The sequence below is a fragment of the Neurospora crassa genome, linkage group VII (genome assembly GCF_000182925.2).
Source record: "Neurospora crassa OR74A linkage group VII, whole genome shotgun sequence".
NCBI lineage: Eukaryota > Fungi > Ascomycota > Sordariomycetes > Sordariales > Sordariaceae > Neurospora > Neurospora crassa.
The window spans coordinates 1,109,263-1,127,297 of record NC_026507.1 but is presented as its reverse complement, the minus strand read 5'-3'; the positions used below and the strand labels follow the sequence as shown (position 1 = coordinate 1,127,297).

The 18,035-nt window shown below is 34.4% G+C and overlaps 3 protein-coding genes across 3 annotated transcripts; 2 read left to right on the top strand and 1 right to left on the bottom strand.

Annotated features, from left to right (window-relative positions):
- Positions 1-10,709: 10,709 nt before the first annotated feature.
- NCU08393 (hypothetical protein) lies at positions 10,710-13,707 on the bottom strand. The gene has a single exon (XM_958139.2). The coding sequence runs from the start codon at positions 12,978-12,980 to the stop codon at positions 10,962-10,964; it is 2,019 nt and encodes a 672-aa protein (XP_963232.1). The 5' UTR covers positions 12,981-13,707; the 3' UTR covers positions 10,710-10,961.
- A 938-nt stretch (positions 13,708-14,645) lies between these two features.
- NCU12033 (class III chitinase) lies at positions 14,646-16,379 on the top strand (the record flags this gene model as incomplete). The annotated part of the gene is made up of 2 exons (XM_011397025.1): positions 14,646-14,813; positions 14,950-16,379. The coding sequence occupies exon 2, from the start codon at positions 15,159-15,161 to the stop codon at positions 16,377-16,379; it is 1,221 nt and encodes a 406-aa protein (XP_011395327.1). The 5' UTR covers positions 14,646-14,813; positions 14,950-15,158.
- Positions 16,380-16,768: 389 nt separating this feature from the next.
- Positions 16,769-17,918, top strand: NCU12034 (hypothetical protein; the record flags this gene model as incomplete). The annotated part of the gene is made up of 1 exon (XM_011397026.1): positions 16,769-17,918. Exon 1 carries the CDS (start codon positions 16,779-16,781, stop codon positions 17,916-17,918), a length of 1,140 nt encoding a protein of 379 aa, XP_011395328.1. The 5' UTR covers positions 16,769-16,778.
- Between the last annotated feature and the right edge of the window lie 117 nt (positions 17,919-18,035).

The following is an 18,035-nucleotide window of genomic DNA, read 5'->3' as shown; positions in this document are numbered from 1 at the left end:
ATATTTTAAAGTTTAGTAAAATATAGAAGTATAGAGAAAATTCTTAAGAGTATATAAAAATAACTATTAGTTACAATCAACCAACGTTAGTTGAGGGTATACTCTACTATATACTTATAACTACACTTTATATATTACATTCGAATAGTAAGAAGACTTTAAATAATTTATATAAATATAAAATAACAGATATATATATTTACTTATATTTAAAATAGTTTATAGTTTTAAATAAGTATTTTTCTTAAATATATTTTTGAAAAATTTAACTTAGTATATTTTTAAAAAACCTTTTTATATATTATTATATTTAAGAAATATATAATTATTTTTATAAAGAGAAAGTATATAACTAAAAAGAATATAACGTTTTATATATATTTTCTATTTTATATTAGTAGCTTTATTTTATATTTTTATTTAATAAATATTTAAATATTATTAAAATTAAATTTTCTAAATAATATTAAGTACTTTTATAAACTATTTAAAAGTTAAATATTAAAGAGTTTTTATAATTTAAATATTATTATACTACTTTAAAAACGAAAAAGTAAGTATAATTATATTACTTTTTATAAAATTTAGTTTTAAGTTCTAATAGCGTTTTAAGAAAAGTATTTTAATAAATAGTATATAAAGACTTATTTTATAAATTAAAAAGAAAACCTATTTTAAAAAAGAATTTTATTATTAAAACTTTTAAGTTTCTATAATAGAATAAACCCTATAGGATAAGATTTATTTAAAAATAATAATTAATAATCTATTTACAATCTCCTTTTTTATAACAGAATATCTATTTGTACGGACTTGAAAGTCTATTTGTACGGACTTTAAAATTATAATATTAATAATAACTTTACAAAATAAAGTTATATAGTATTAAAAGTAGTATCGTTCTACTCGTTAATTTTTAATAGATTTAATACTTACTACCTTAAAGCTTAAGGCCTATTAAAATAGAATGTTTATTCTAATATTAGAACTATAATATTCCTTAAAATTTAATAAATATTATTTCAATTCTTAGGGTTCTAAAGTACACATTAGTTTGATTTGAATATTAAAAAAGTATAAAAAAAGCCCGAAAATTATAAACCTTATTCGCGATATATACTACTACGTAATCTTACAAATAATTTTAAAGTTTTAAGTTTGGGTCTATATAAATAGACTTTCAAGTCCGTACAAATAGATATTCTCTTTTATAATACTAGGAACTCTACTTATATATAATAGATATTATTCTTATAAATAAATATCCTTACACTTTTTAATTATAATTTAATTTAACTTTAAAATAATAAATTAATTGGAATATTAAAATAATTATTAATTCTTAATCTATCTTTTACAAATTAAAATAAAGCTTATAACTTTAATAGTTATTTAAATTCTACTTTATTTATAATTATTTTCTTATAATCTTTTTTTTTAAACTTTTTAAAATTCTAAAAATATTTATCTTTATATACGAAATAATTATATGAAAATAAAGAAGTAAACAGATTTAATATATTTATTCTATTTCTTTTATAGTTTTAATATATTAGAAGAAATTAAATTATCCTTTTCTTTTAATATATAAGTCGATTTTTTTAATTATATAAAAGGGATTTGTAAATATATCATATTTAAAATAAATATATTTCTAAGAAGATTTTATATATTAATAATATTACGTATTAATACTATTATATAGAATCTTAATATTAAAACTAATAATTTTAATAATATACAATATAAAGAATATTATTAGAATAAAGTGTTATTTTTATTTCTAAAATTTATATAAGTTAATATAGAAATTATAATAAAAATAATTAAACTAATACTCTTTATATAAGTATTTACTTATTAATACTTTAAAGTAATTAAATAAAATATTTAATAAAATTAATATATAGTATTAATTTTAAATAATAAATATAATTTCTATTAGTATTTATTATATATTTATATATTATTATATAAAAAGAAAATTTAAATTTTTAAAATCTTTACTTTAAAAGATATTTATATATTAAACTTCTTAAATATATTTTTAAAGAATAATTTTATTATTAAAAATTTTTTTTTTATAAAAGAAATATTTAATAGATAAATAAGGTAAATATAAAATATATAGTAATATATATATATTATTTTCTTAAATTTAAATAAAAGTAATAATAATTGTATAATTCTAATAGTAAAATCATAATATTAAATATATAGTTAATATTATATAAAAGAAAAAAAGTTAAAATATTAAATATAATAATAAGAATATAAAAAGTATAAAAAAACAATTTAATTTAATTCTTTATATAATTCGTTTCTACATAGTTATATATATATAAGTAAGACTGCTAATATTAAATTGTCTTGTTAAAAATTGCAAAGTATTCTAATAGTAATATATAATAGAGTAGTAATCAACTGGCTTTATTTACAATTAACTAGGTCTAATTACAAATTGAATAAAAATATTAGATAGAGTTATATAGAAATAAGACCGAGCTATTACCGAATATTTAATATTACTTTATTATTTCGTAACGTACATCTATATACAGTTAAACAATACCAATATACATCTTTATATATTATATTCTTATAATAAGCCGCAAAGCAGTCGACCTTACGCTATATATAGATTTTTTTTAATAAACTTATATTAATAAATTTATACGTAAGTAAATACTTAAAGTATTGGAGTAGATATATAGATTTAAGGTCGGTCGGACAACGTTAATTATTTTTCTTAAAATACTCAATATAAAATTAATATACAGCCTATATACAATTATAAGTAATAAACTTCGTAAGGAAGTAAGAATTATCCTAAATAAACGACCCTTAATAAACGTAGAACTTTATACTATCCTTAATGATTGTAATTTTATAATTTCTCTAAGAGGTATAGCGGACTTATATTAAAAATTTCGAATTTTAAAGAAGTATATACCCGAACTCTTAGAAGCGAAGTTTATTAAAGTACGTACTATCTTTAAAAGTATTAAGGAATTTAATAAAGTATATTTTATTTAGAAATTTAGTAAATAGGAATTATAATTTTATTTTGTAAAATTCTTCGAACTTTACCTACTATAGGAATTATTATTTATATACTTTAAGGATTTCTTTCCTAAAGTAATTCGAGAGAAGGTAAACCTACTCCTTCAATGTCGAAGGGGGTAAATTATACCTAATTTAAACTATATATAGTATATTAATATATATTTAATATTTCGGCGGTTTAATATTAAAGTATATATAGGAATAAACGTATATTTACGCTATATCCCTTAATTTTATATAGGTATTTCCGCTATAATAATAAAATCTATATTTTACTAATAGATAAAAGTAATTAAAAAGTATAAGTTTATTCTAATACTAATACGAGGTAATTATAGTAATAAAATTAATATAGTAGTAAGTAGGCTTTATTATATTGTACTCGGGAGTAAAATGCAATAAATTATAAAACTTCGAAGGATAAGCCCTAAATTAATTATTATTATTAAAGAAAAATAAATAAAAGGGGATATTCCTATTTAATATAAAGTATTCTGAAAGGATTAAGTACTACTAATATACGGACTTAAATAGTTATTAGAAATATAAAACGTTTTTTTATAAAGGAAAAGTACTAATAATTAATGTATTGAAAATTAATAGAGGAGGCTGCGTAATAATTGAATATTCTTCTAAATAGTAAATTACTTCCGATTGCGATTGATTAACATTAATCTAATATAACTAAGACTATTTCTACAAACTAGAATCTATAAACGCGTAGGCGGAGATAAAAATCGAAGACTATATCGCCTTACTCTTTACCTTTATACCTCGTATTCAAATAAAATTTACTAATTAAATTAAATATTAAAACTAATATACTATATAACTCTAACCTAACCGCCGTTATATTATTTCCGGAAAACTAATTATTCTATTCTATAAATATAATAAGAAAGAAGCTTTTAATTATTAGTATTAAATAGATTAGAACCGGTATATATAATTAAAGGAATTTATACGTATAGATAACTTCGAATTCGATTATTACTTACTAAAGGAGATAATAGTATTATATACTTTTTTAATAAAGGACTTTATCCTCTACGTACGGAACACTTCCAATCAACCCTTCTAGTAGTAATATAATTATTTTCGGGATAGATTGAAAGATTATATATTTATACGTAATGAACCGGAATTATATATTTTCGGAATATTGTAAAGTAATTTTAATAAGGTAAAGGAAATAGTAAAGTAAATAAGTAGGGATATCGATAAAATAATAGAGGTTTTAGATTACGGCCTAGAGGATATTAAAAATAATAATATATATTAATAAAAGTAGTTTTACGATTGGAGGCAATTGACTATAATTAAATATAGTTAATATAATTTTTCCTATTGTAATATTAATTACTATACTATATACAATTATAAATTATTATATTTAAATATAATTATAATGTAAGGTACTTAGTAAAGTTAGAAAGGATATATAAATAAATTCTATATATTTAAATATAAAAATTATAAAGAGAAAAAAAAGTTTAAAAATATAAAATATAAAATAATTTAATAATAAATTTCGGTTTTAAAATTACAAAACTAATTCTAAACTATTATTAATCGAGAATTATTAATATATAGAATTATCGCCTATAACTCCGAATTAATAATATAGGAAGAGGAGTAACGACTATAAAGGCCGAAGTAGAGTAATTGGAGTTAATTAATTGTAATCTATCTTCTTTAATTGTAAAACGTACTGGAATCTCCTTAATATTAGTTAAATTTATAAATTCCCTCCTATTAAACGCCCCCTTATTTAATATACTTTTACCCTTATTAAATAATATATTATTACTTAATATATAATTAACCCTATTAATTTTACTTTATATATCGTTCTCCGTATTACTTTCCTCTTATATGCTAACCTCTATTTAAAAAGAGGGCGGAGCTTCTTTAATTTTAATAGTTACTTTCAAAATAGCTTCTTTCTATATATTTACCTTTCGATTAATAGTTACCCTATATTTAATTTAATGTTAAATTACAATTAAGGGCGTTTATAATATATTAAATTCTACTTCGGTTCCTAATTTTTATTTAATTAGAAGTCTATTCCTTCGAATTCCTCTACCCCCCTTAATAGGTAATTCCTCCCTACTCTCGCTATCCGGCTTCTTTTTCCTCTAATACTCCTTTTAAATACTAAATTCTTATTTAATAATAATTTTCGCTACCAATACTCTCTTAACTACTAGGGAAAGAACGGAATTCCTATTAATTAACGATACTCCTTACTTATATAAATATTTTAGTATTTTAAATTTATTATTAGTATTACCTATTTCTAAAATAATTTAAACGAATATAATTATTAACTATTAATTATACTTCGGTTTTCCCACCTCAATCTCGCTCCTAAAATTTTTAAAATTAATAGGTAGAGATACGTCTATATACAAATCTATAAACTTAATTCTAATTTTAATTGCAAATTGGTCGGTACTTATAAATTCGAATAATTTAAATTTAGCCTCCTTTAATATATTCTTACTAAATATATACTTTTTACCTAAGTATTAAATAAACGCTAAATAATTGGGAAAAGGACCTTTATTTATAACTTAAGATTTAGTATAAATATAAATAAAGTTATTTAGAGTTTTATTATTAACCTTAGGACTTAAATTACTTCGAGTGTACTTATAGTATTTTATTTACTAATTAAAACTAATAAGGCGAATATTCTACGATAGCTTCTTTTTAATAAATTCTTTAGTGTATTAATTTTGAACTTTAGTAATATTTATCGTTTCGTTTAAAGTATTCTTCTCTATACCTATTAAGATATATATAATATAAATACGGAGAGCCTTCTTCTAGGTATAGGCTTAGTAGGGTATAACTTTAGTATTATTTTAAATTAAAGTAATAAAACGGGTAAAATTCGCAATCGGAGTATCTAGTTCGATAATGTATATGGTCTCGGGCGTATTAAAAGGTTTCACTACCAATTGTTATCTATACTTAATATATTCAATCTATTATAAATATTACTCTAGGTATTTCAAATAGTAAATACTTATTTCGGAGCAGCATTCGGAGAATATTATAAAAGATAAGGTCATTTTAATTATTAACTTAGTAGTACGTTTCGAAATTTAATAAAATATAGTAATTAATAGTTGGGGATAGTAAATAAGTATCTGAAAGTACTTTACTTAGTAGGACAATATCGGAAAGAATTAATATCAATCGGAGTCAATTAATCGCAACTTTAAATACTAGTAGACGGACGGACGGATTATTACGTAGTTGGACCGCGTATTTAATACTAACGTACAGCAGCCTCTAAACATACTATTGCTATTAGTAGTATAATTTTTAATTTAGTAATTAGAAAATTTTTTTTCTTTATTATTATATTTCTATTTACTTATATTAATATTATATTTTAGTAATATTAATAATAAAATTTAAATATTCTTTAAATTTCTTTATTATTATTACTTTTATTTATATATTAAGTATTTCTAAAATTCTTTATCTTTTAATTATTTTTTATATTATTTAATATATATAGATAAATAAATAAAAATGTATTAGTTTATTTATTATATATATTTCCATTTTATATTTCTATTTAAAATAAAATTTATTTTTAATAAGTTTAAGAAAATTTAAACTAAAAAAGAAATATTAAATAACAAACCTAAATATTTCAATATTTAAAAATTGGAAAACGAATAGTTAAAATAGTATTACAAATAGTAAGTTTAATATATAACTAAAACTATTTTTTAAGAATTAATAAATTATATACTATTATATTTATTTTTAAATATTAAAGTTTAAAATATTTATATTATAAAAAGTAAGACGGTATATATATATATATATTATAAATAATTAGAGTATTTTTGAATAATAGTATAATAATATTTAAAAGCAATTTAATAGTTGATAGTTTATTTAAAGAGCGCGTTTTATAAAAACTCTTTATTTTATTATAAAATTTATTTATTTAATTATTACTATAACCTACTTATTATATATAAACGTTTTATAATATTAGTTCTAATTATAGTAACTTATATATATACTTTATAAAGTACATCATTTATATATAGTTAGTTATATTAGTATTTTATTAAATTTAATAATATAAATATAAAAGTTCACCTTCTTATATATTTTAAATAAGTTTAATATTTGTTATTTAATCTTTATAGATTTATATTAATATTATCTAAATAACTTAAAAATATATATTATTAACTATTTAAAACAGTTTTAAATATTATAATTAGAAGGAAATATTTTATATATTTAAATATTACTATTATCTTCTATAGAAGAATATAATATATATAAATAAACTTTATAATATCAAATAAATGTAAAAATATTCAAATATTATTATTTTATTTATATTTTCATTTACACTCTTTTTAAAAGAATTGTTAATTTTATATAAATACAAGGTTTTACTTACTTAAGTAAAGTTTAGTGTAATATTATACTATATAAAATATAGTATATATATAAACGTATTTAACTTAAATACTTATACTATAGTATATATATATACTTTTTAAATATATAAACAAACTTTCTCTATTTCATTCCCTTATTTTATATCCTTTTATTAACTAATTCTATTAATAATTTAATTTATTTCCCTTTTTTTTAAAATTCCAAGTATAAAGGAAATAATAATAAAGACTTACAAGATATAAATTGTAATTATTATAAATAGTAAGCTTTAAATAATATTCTATTTTCTTAAATTAATAACTTTTTATACTTTTTTAAAAACTTTATTAATAATTTAAACGATTATTTTATTCTCTATAGATAATATAATAAAAAGAAATTAACTTAAGTAATAATATATAAATATGTATATATATATATATTGGAATTTCTAAAAATATATAAATATTTTCTAATAGTAAAGTATTTTATATTTAATATTATATAATAATTATTATTATTTTCTTTTAATACCCCAAATAATAAATTCTTATTAAGAATTTTTAATATAATAATATTTGAATTTTAATAAGTTAAATAATATATATATATATATTATGTACTAATAGAGCATTTTCTTAAATTATTCTACCCTACTATATTCTAATTGAATATAGTTATATTAATATAAATTAATAAGACTATTATAAGTATTTTATTATAATTTACTATACCTATTTTAATTAATTAAATAATATATTTTATTTTCTTTATAACTTACTTCCTAACTTTATTATATATTATATTTATTATATATAAGTAAATAAGTAGAATCCTTCTTTCCTTTTCAATTCCCTTTTATTTATAATATTATAAACGATTTTTAATTACTATACTATTTACAAACTATAATTCTTTTTATATATTTATTGTTTTTCTCGAAAATTATACTATATTAATATATATATATATATTACCCTTTACTTTATAAAAATCTTTATTATAATTATATAAAAAGAAATTATTTTTCTTTTATATTAACTTTATACTTTATTACTTTCTTTATAGTGTATATAATTCTTTTATATTTTATTTATAAAGAATAATTCTTTTAAAGTTTTTATACGGGTATAATATGTAGAGAATTTTTAATATAAAATTCAATTTGAATTTTGAATTATCAACGTAAATTATAATTTAAACGTTGAAACCTATATTATATATAGGTAATTCCTAGTAGAAATTTAATATTTACTATATATTAGACTTATGTTTGATAATTTCAGCCCGAATCCAAACCAAAACCCTCTCTAGATTGCGAACCTTGCAACTACGAATAGTATTAACCGAAAAAGGAACAATTTCCTCGTTCTTCTTCGCTATCTTCTTCTTATAGCCTAATAAAGAATTAGTAAATCATTATTATTATATATAAAAAAATTATATTATATATTTTTACGAAGGGTATAATTAGTATTTTTACCCTTATAAAAACAATTTATATAGGTACGTTCCGTAGTTTTAGTACCAATAATAATATATTTAGAAAAGGGGCTATAGTTACTATTCTTCTTATATTTATTGTAAATAGCTTTTTTATTTGTATAGAATAAAAATAAATAGTGAGTTAAGTTTACGAAGTGCTTATAATAATCCTACTTCAATTTCGAAGTTTCTTAACTACTCTTAATTTAGAACGTTTTAAAGGAAATAGCGCGCTTAATAATTTATAGTTATTAATTAGGATTAACTACCTCCGATTTTTATTAACCAACTTTAATAGGGGTATTATACCTTATACTAAGATAAAATCTTATATACTTCGTTAATATTGCAATCAAAAAACTTTTTAATTGCAAAACGAATAATAATAACGTTATCCTATTTTATATTGTTATCCTCTATCTTGTACGTATTTAATATATTATCGGTAAACGAATTGCCTTTAAAAATAAATAGGCGTAATTCAGCTATAAGGAGGCTATCGTTATTATAATTATTGTTAGCTATCATTATTATACGTTATATTAGTATAAAATTAATATATATTATATACGGATATTTTATATATATATGCTTACTAATTAATATATATTGGTTATAGATATTAACTTTTAGTAGTATAATTATTATAGGGAAGGTATTAAAGTATATCTTGCTATACGAGAATACGGGGTTACATAGAAGGTGAAATAGGGTTAATTGCTAAAGTGAATTTATGTTGACGCGCCCGGGCGCGTACCTATTACCTGCAGCCGGTACGGACATTTTTTTTCTGAACTTTTGGATAAACGGCCTAACGCACACTTGGGCCACCGTACCCCCGCTCAGGTCGTGTCAATCCGGTTCCCCAAATACGCGGGTGGAGGTGGAGGAAGACCTAGACTAGCCGGACGGGAGTGCAGCCACACAAGGGTTCACCACCCCCTCACCTACTCTGCAGTGGTCAGAGGTCCTGCTGGACAGTCTTGGCCCCAGTCCCTTAGTGGTGACCCCTCACTTTTGTCTTGTGGTTTCGCGTGAACGGAAATGACTTCAACGGGAAGCTGAACTTGTCAATCCTGACTGAAGGTGGCAATCCTTTGATCCGCGTCGTCGCCTCGGCTTCCTCCGTTTGTATGTCCGTCAGCGCCTCCAATACTGCCAGGTGTCTGTCCTTTAGTTTCCTACCCTCACCCTCACGATGTCTGGATATGGTTTATTGATCTGCTTACCCTTTTTGCTTTTTGCGGGGTAGCGGGATCCGGGGGCGCTTATTCCGTCCATAAAGTGGAAACTTGTACTACTGCATGTCACGATCGACAGTGGGGGGTTCCGTCAAGATGATTTCTCAGCGTACAATATCTCATGACCATGATTTTTGAAAGGTCTGGCCAGAGATTCTCTTTACTACACAGTAGACACTTTCTTCTCGAAATTCAGCAGAGATGGAGCGACCAGGAACTTCATGATGTCTCGTACCGGGTCACGAGAGGTTCCGCCTTGAGCTTGGTGCCGGCCTAAAGCTGCTCTACGCATGTATCTGTCTTGGCGGAGTGGGCACCGACCGACTAACATGACTTCTTAACAGAAATACTGCCAAATTGCCAGAGTGTCTGCTAGTGGGATATCTGCCACCAAAGAAAGACATGGATCAGCAAAAGCCTCGAAACCCGGCGCCGGGAATGACTTCATATCACGCCCCGAGTTTATGACACTGAACCACCATTTTTGCTGACAAACAAAAGCCATCTCGTATTTCTATTTGTCCGCGGATTATATCGACAAATGTTGATTAATTTGACATCCATGAACATTCTGAACTTGATATCCTCCAGCTTCTTCCTTCTTGTACTACTAACCAATTTGTTGCCCTTTCCCCGGTTATCCTCTTCCGGCAAGTATCCAAAATAACGAATAACCCGAGTTTCAATGCTTCGCCTTGTTGTTTCATCAGTCTTTCCGTCTTCTTCATATTCTTGCCATCACCAAAAACCCGGGCCATCTTCATCTTCATCTTCCATCTCGTCGTCCGCATCATCCGAGAAATCATCAAAGAAGTCATAATCGCTGTCTCGTCCGAGGCTTGTCACACTTTCCACATCGTGTGTATCATCATCATCAATTGCCTCGTCCCGTTCCACACGCTCCCCATCTTCCCCATCCATAACTGCCGCTTCCCTTCCCTCCACTCTCCCCCCCTGCTCCCTTCCTCTGAGCGCAACCAGCGACACCCAAGTCGACCTCGGCGACGTGCCCTCCCCCATAGTCCGCACATTGCTTATCTCCTCACTCTTAACCTCACCCGTCTTCGTCTTCGGATGCGTATCCGTTGAACTGCCCTCCGCCCCCTCACTTTGCTTCCTCGCCTCCTTCTTCCGTGTTGATTCCATCACAAACATTTGCCCCGCCCACTTGTTTTGGAAGGCGACATCATGCTCGTTTGTGTAAGCCGCCTGCTGCCGGAACCACTGCATCATGACCTCCGGCTTCTCATGCAGCTTGACCCACTGCCCCCTATACCGGATCGGATTGAACGAGTACACCCGCCCGTACTCGCGTGCCATCTCCACCACCCTCTGTGACCGCGCCATCCGCACCCTCTGGTACGCCCACAGCGCCGTCTCGGCCATCTCGGGGGTGCGGACGTACGTCCTAAACAGATGTGCCAGGACGGCTGCGTCCTCCAGTGCCTGTGCTGCCCCGTTGCCGGCAAAGGGAAGCGCAGCGTGAGCCGCGTCGCCAGCCATGGCCACGCAGCCGCGAGCGAAGTAGGGAGCATGGTCGTGGTCGCCAACGGCCCAGGAAGCCGACGTGTCGGCGGCAACCATACGGACAATCTTTTGAGCCTCGCGTGTGTAGTCTCGATAGAGGTAGGGTTTGGTCACTGGTATGCCCTGTCCCGGAAGAGAGTTGGAAGGTTGGGGCTGATAGACGGGATGTGCTTGGGGTGAATTCTCGTGACTGGATGGACGTGTATGGTGAGTGATGAAATCACCGATGGTGGTGTTGTGAAGAGCCGCATACCACACCCACGGCACGATGCCGCTCTCAGAATCAGGGGGGCTGAGAGGGGCAGTTGAAGGGGGGACAGGAGCGGAGACCGGGACGGTGGAGGGGCCGAAAGCGGCGTTTAGTTGAGCAGCGCCGCGAACGGCTACTCCGGCACTGAGCATTTGGCCCTTCTTCATGGGGATCATGTTGATGTGGCCGTTGGGGCCGAGAAGGATGGGTACAGTTTGGGTCAACTTCTTGTCAATCCCCCATTGCTCAATAGCCACCTGTGTAGGAATGAGAGTGCGATAGATCTTCCATCCATCGTGGTTCTTGGGCTTTGTGGCTGGATGATCTTCGCCCAGGATATAAGACCGCACAATTGAGTGTATTCCGTCACAGCCGATGAGGACGTCGGCATGCGCGCGGGTGCCATCCGCAAATTCAATGTGGATGGGGTGGTCATACTCGGCAGAATCCTCAGAATAGGGGGCGACCGAGTCTGTACTAGATCTTTCGGTTCCAGGGTGAGTTTCCCAGACCCTCACAACTTGCTTGCCGAAGCTGATGTGCTCCTTGGGCACCTGCTCAAGGAAGCCATCTAAAAGGTCAGCGCGGCTGACGGACTTGCGTCCCCTGGCACGACCGAGCTCGCCAACCTTGCGGCCGCTGTGTCTCCCCGCTGCTAGGATGACTTCGGTTGCCATCTCCTGATCCTCCTGGCCGATTTTGACGGCTTTCTTCTGATAGGCCTTGATGAGCTCCGGATCAATGAGATGCATCGCGGCAAGGGCGTTCCTGTGGAGGGACAGACCAGCCCCCACGTCACGGTAGATAGCCATCTTCTCGTAAATGTGGAAGTCTATGTGCCTGGATCCTAAGAGGCCGACTGCGAGAGCGACGCCACAGATGCCGCCGCCGATTATGGCCACTTTAAGCTGCTGTTGTTGACTTTCTGGCAATCTGGTGGTCGAAGAGCACACCGGTGGTTGAGATGCGAGAGCGTCCATGTTGAATGATGTTGCCGGTTTCTAATTGGGATACAGTAGGTGAAAGACGATAAGGAATCGAGTGTAGGGACCGTCTATGGTCCAAGGCACGGAAAAGTGTATGAACCTCGAAAGTCGAGATAAATGAGCTGGTATGGCTGGTGGAATAGTAAGCTCATCTGAAGGCCAAGGTTCAAATGGTAGGGTACTCTGGGCAGTCCCAGTGGAACGGAAGAAGTTGGTGATGACTCTGTTGATACGGTTGACTCTGCGATGTGTGATGAGCAATATTCTCTGCAGTCAGGATATCTCTCAGAAATGGTCGACGGATGCTTCACTTTATACCTCATATCCACCAAGTCGGAAAGAGGCTTTGACCGGCCGCCGTCGGAACTCCTGCGCTACACATCATCACGCTTCTGCTCACCCATGGGGTATTGGCCTGAGTCCTGCCAGCTTTTGTGGCAGTGGCCGCAGCTTGATCCTCATGTCGGCTCGGGAGAGTTCGGACAGTAGGTTGATTGTAAATCCAAGTCGCGCAGAGTATCGGTTGGATTCAACTGGAGGGGATATGTCGAAACCAGCGCAATCACATGAAATAACGCATGGTCGATGTCTGAAGTCTGAAGATGCGACCTTGAAAGGCTGTGTAGCCTGCGCACTTTCACGTTGTGTGTGTCCAACTCAAGGTAAAAGCTGGAAGCTAAGGTCTGTCGCTTGCTGCCTCCAATGGGAACCGCAAGGCTGGTGCTTTCTCGCTCTCGTTGATGGAGCGGCACGGTTCCATGCTTAGAAATTTGACGAGGAGGTACTGTAGGTTTTGAGGCAGCGCATCGATCCTGTTTAATACTGCTGATTCCTGTCGGGAAGTGTGATGTATACTGCAGCTTGGTTTCTGACAAAGGTAAGAGCAATCAAGTCGAAGCGATACTGCAGAGGCCAAACCAACTTTTTCAAGTGCGAGGACATCAACCTCGTCCGCAGCAGAAGAGCACATAGTCGGATCCCCTCCTGACCCCAGTTCCTGAAGATCCAGGCATGGCTGCATTTCGCAGACAGAACCACAACCCTGAAGGCGCAGATCAAAGCGAAGTTCCTCGGAATGGCAGAATGGTAAATGATTTCGTAAGCCGTTCTTCGTTTTTGTCGATTTCGAGGATCATGTGATGATGTCAAGCGTTTTTGCTTTCAGCGCTTGCTTCCTGCTTGATTCAGCACTAGGTAATCCATACTACGCAGTTCCAAGGTCCTGGCCCAATCGCGTTAACGTCGACCTTGGATTCTGGCTGAGACACCTAACCGCCAATGTGCTAATCCTGTAAAGGAACAAAATGTGGGGGGGGCTGTATGCTTGATTTGTGCGAATTGTCACTCTTGGTGAACCAGATCTACCACTTATGACTTGGGGCGTTGATTTTACAACTTCTACTTCCAGGGAAATCTGTCATAATCTCTAAGCATATTGCAACATTCACACACGCCAGAAAGTGTATACAAGATGGTGAATGGAATGTCTCAAAATGTCAGGTCGATGAAATGGCAAGACATCAGAAGAATCGAATCTACTGGCCTCGGGGTGGCAACACGTCTCCCCCACGTCTTTTCGAGGGCATAAAATGCATATATTCGGGCAGCATACTTACAGACCATGCCTGATTTCTCTGGAAGTTGGAAAATCAACGTCCCGAGTCTTTTCGGTAGTTCATCACTTTGGGGACTCTCCTTTCGGTCCGAGAACCGCGATTTGTTGTGTCTCGGAACCTGCCAAGCTGGCGAGGGAATGGGCGAAAAGACTTCTTCATTCTTGATCACGAGTGCCATCGCGAACCACCTAAATCATCGTGCGCGTCCCTGGTGAGTGTTTCTGTGTAAACAAAATTGTTTGTTCGGGAGTTGAGACAAAGTTCTTGACGAAAATGAGCTTTGCGATTTGCCTGGCTTTGCTCCGTGGTCAAGGGAATGGTATCTTGCTAACGATTCGCGATGCCAGCAAAACCGTCATTCCGGAGCCCAATTATCTGGGAAGTCCGTTAACAGAGTCCTTCAAGTCGCCATACCTTTCCAACTGATTGGTGCGTGTCGTGTCTGGGAAGGATTCACGTCGTTGATAAGGCGTGAAACCCCCCAATCCTCTCGTTCAATGCCTCCATCATCAACCCTACAGGAAGCATCAGTAGTAATAGACGACCTACTGCTACCATGAGGTCCACGATTTTCCGTGCGGCTACTGCCTTGATGGCCATCCTTACACCCATCATTGTCACAGCTGCCAATCCTCTTCAGATTCGTACCCATATCAATGGGCATACTCTATCCCCTCGGGCCACATTTGCCTATGGCCAGGGAAACACGACAGACGTTATCATCCGCACCGAAATACCTCGCCTCATCATCTACTTTCAGACCACACACGACGAGTCGGGCAAGCCCATCTCCATGCTTCCACTCGTCACCGAAAAGAACATTGCTCTCACGCATCTCATCGTTTGCTCCCTGCATATCCAGAAAGACGGGAACATCACGCTTAATGACCACCAGCCAACCGACCCGCGTTACGGCACCCTCTGGCAAGAGACCCAAATCCTTGGCTATGCCGGCGTCAAAATCATGGGCATGATTGGCGGAGCCGCTGCTGGATCTTTCACCCCAGACACGCTCGACTCAGCCAACGAGACCGTTTTCAACCGATATTACGGCCAACTCCACGAGACCATCAAGCGCTACGGCCTCCAAGGGCTCGACATTGACGTTGAGCAGCCGATGAGCCAGGGTGGCATCGAGCGGCTCATCCTTCGGCTCCGCGCCGACTTCGGGAAGGACTTCATCATCACCCTCGCCCCCGTTGCCAGCGCGCTGACCATGGGCGGCTGGAACCTCAGCGGGTTCGATTATCGCAAGCTGATGCTGGCGCCGAGCGGCGCCGGCAAGGAAGTAGCCTTCTATAACTGCCAGTTCTACTCTGGGTTTGGCGACGCGGGGAACCCGAACCAGTTTCATCAGATCATCACCGACAACGCACAACGAGACATGCGCGGGGCGCTGTCGCCTACCAAGATAGTCATCGGGCAGCTGACGAACCCGAATAACGGCGGAGGGTTCGTGACTGCTGGCACGCTGGCGAACTCAATCAAGACTTTGAGGGACGTGTATGGGCAAATTGGGGGGGTCGCAGGGTGGGAGTACTTTAATGGTCAACCGGGAGGGGTGGAGGAGCCGTGGAAGTGGGCGCAGACGATGACGGCGATTTTGAGGCCGAACCAGGTGCCCAAGCTGAAGTTGACGGTGGAGATGGCGGTCAAGTTGAAAGATGTTTGGAAGGAGAGTGCCGCCGCCGGAATGAGGCAAGTGGTAGGTAACGTGAAGGTGCAACTTGAAGGATTGGAGCCGACGGTGGATTATATGGCCATGGTGAATGCTTAGAACTAGCGAGTGGTGCTACTGGCGTTTTTGTCTGTGTTTGTTAGTATCGATTTAGAGTATAAAGCAAAATAGAGGTCGATGGTGTTGAGGAAAATGCGGATAGGACCCTTGCGATGGTCGTGGTCGGACTCTTGGACCCTGATGATGCCGATGACGTATTTGCCTTTGTGGTCCTGCAGATCCCCCATTTCCGCCGCAACAAACACAACCACCAACAAGCACAAGTACTTTGCTCATCGACTTCTCAATTCCTCCATCCATCAAACTCCGTCTGTTTTACATCGCCACATCATTTTTGGGAAAGCTTCAAACATCTAATAGAGATTTCGGTTAGCAGCCTCGAACGTTGACTCACCGTCCAATTTTCCCTCCACACTACAGCCAGGCAGTAGAGGTATCATGGCCTGGGCATCCTCCTTTTCCCGCCCGACCAAGTCGGATGCCATCCCGCCCCCATACTACCTCCTCTCACAGTTCCAAAACAATCCCGAAGAGCCGTACTGCAAAGGCTGCGGCAAGCTCATTGACCCCAAGCGCACCTTTGGCACCACTGGAGCTCCCGCGTCAACTGCTGCAAGCCAGAAGCAGGGAGCAGGCAAAAGCAAGGGATTCAAGCGTGGCGGTAAAGACCAGGACAAGGAAGACGAGAAGCCAGGCCAACTCCAGCAACAGGAAGTCAGCAGGTTCTGCACGTCGAGATGTCGCAGTGAGTCCCAACACAAGAAGCGGGACATAAAAGAGCAGGAAAGGCAGATCGAGGAGACGTACGTCAAGTTGTTGCAGGGGCAGATGGTGGACGGTATGGAGCAACTTGCCGATGGCCAAGCGGACGGGAAGAAGAAGGGGAAGAATGGTGGAGTGAAGCCAAAGAAGGGAGAGGGAAGAGTGGTAACGCTGGAAGAGGTGGAGACAATTGTCTTCGGAAGGGAGAAGGACGCCGAAAAGGTGTATGGGAGGAAGAAGAACCGGAAGTCGAGGGCCTTGACAAGCGTGGGGCCCAATGACGAGGACACTATTACCTCTACAGACGAAGAGTCTCAGTCAACCTCAACAAAAGCCGGCAGACCATCGAGTAGAGATTCGGCAATCGGCGGCATCCAGATTGATGCTCTGCAGTTGGGCGACAAAGCTTTTGACGATGAGATAGCCCCGCTACCCAAGGGCAAATCCCATCCGTACACCACGGGCGGCCATGAGGTCGCTCGTCTGGCTGTCCGCAGCGGCACGCGCATTCGTCCTCCCCAAGAGGTCTCCGAAGTGAACGGCAGCGTGGGCGGAGAAAAGGGCCGGGCGGAGCGGAAGGCAGAAAGCGAGGAAATGAAGGAAGAAATCAGACAGAAGAAAGCGGAGGGGGACAGAAAGGCGCAACAAAAGGAGATGATCAAGTCGGTGGCGAGAAGAGGAGTGGTGTTTGGGTTTGATGTGCCGTCTTCTCCTGATGGCAACAAGAAAACGTGCGAGTGCGTGATGCCAGGAGGCAAGGTCGTCGAGCCACACTTTGCCAAGGGTAATTGGGGAATTCGATGGAGGGGTGACTAAAGTGTACCTTGCCGCACTTGGACAAGTACAACTAAGTTCGCGGGAGTGATAAAACTTTATGTCAGAGTAAACGAATGAACCAGAGACAAAGTACTATGTAGAACGGTGACGACGACG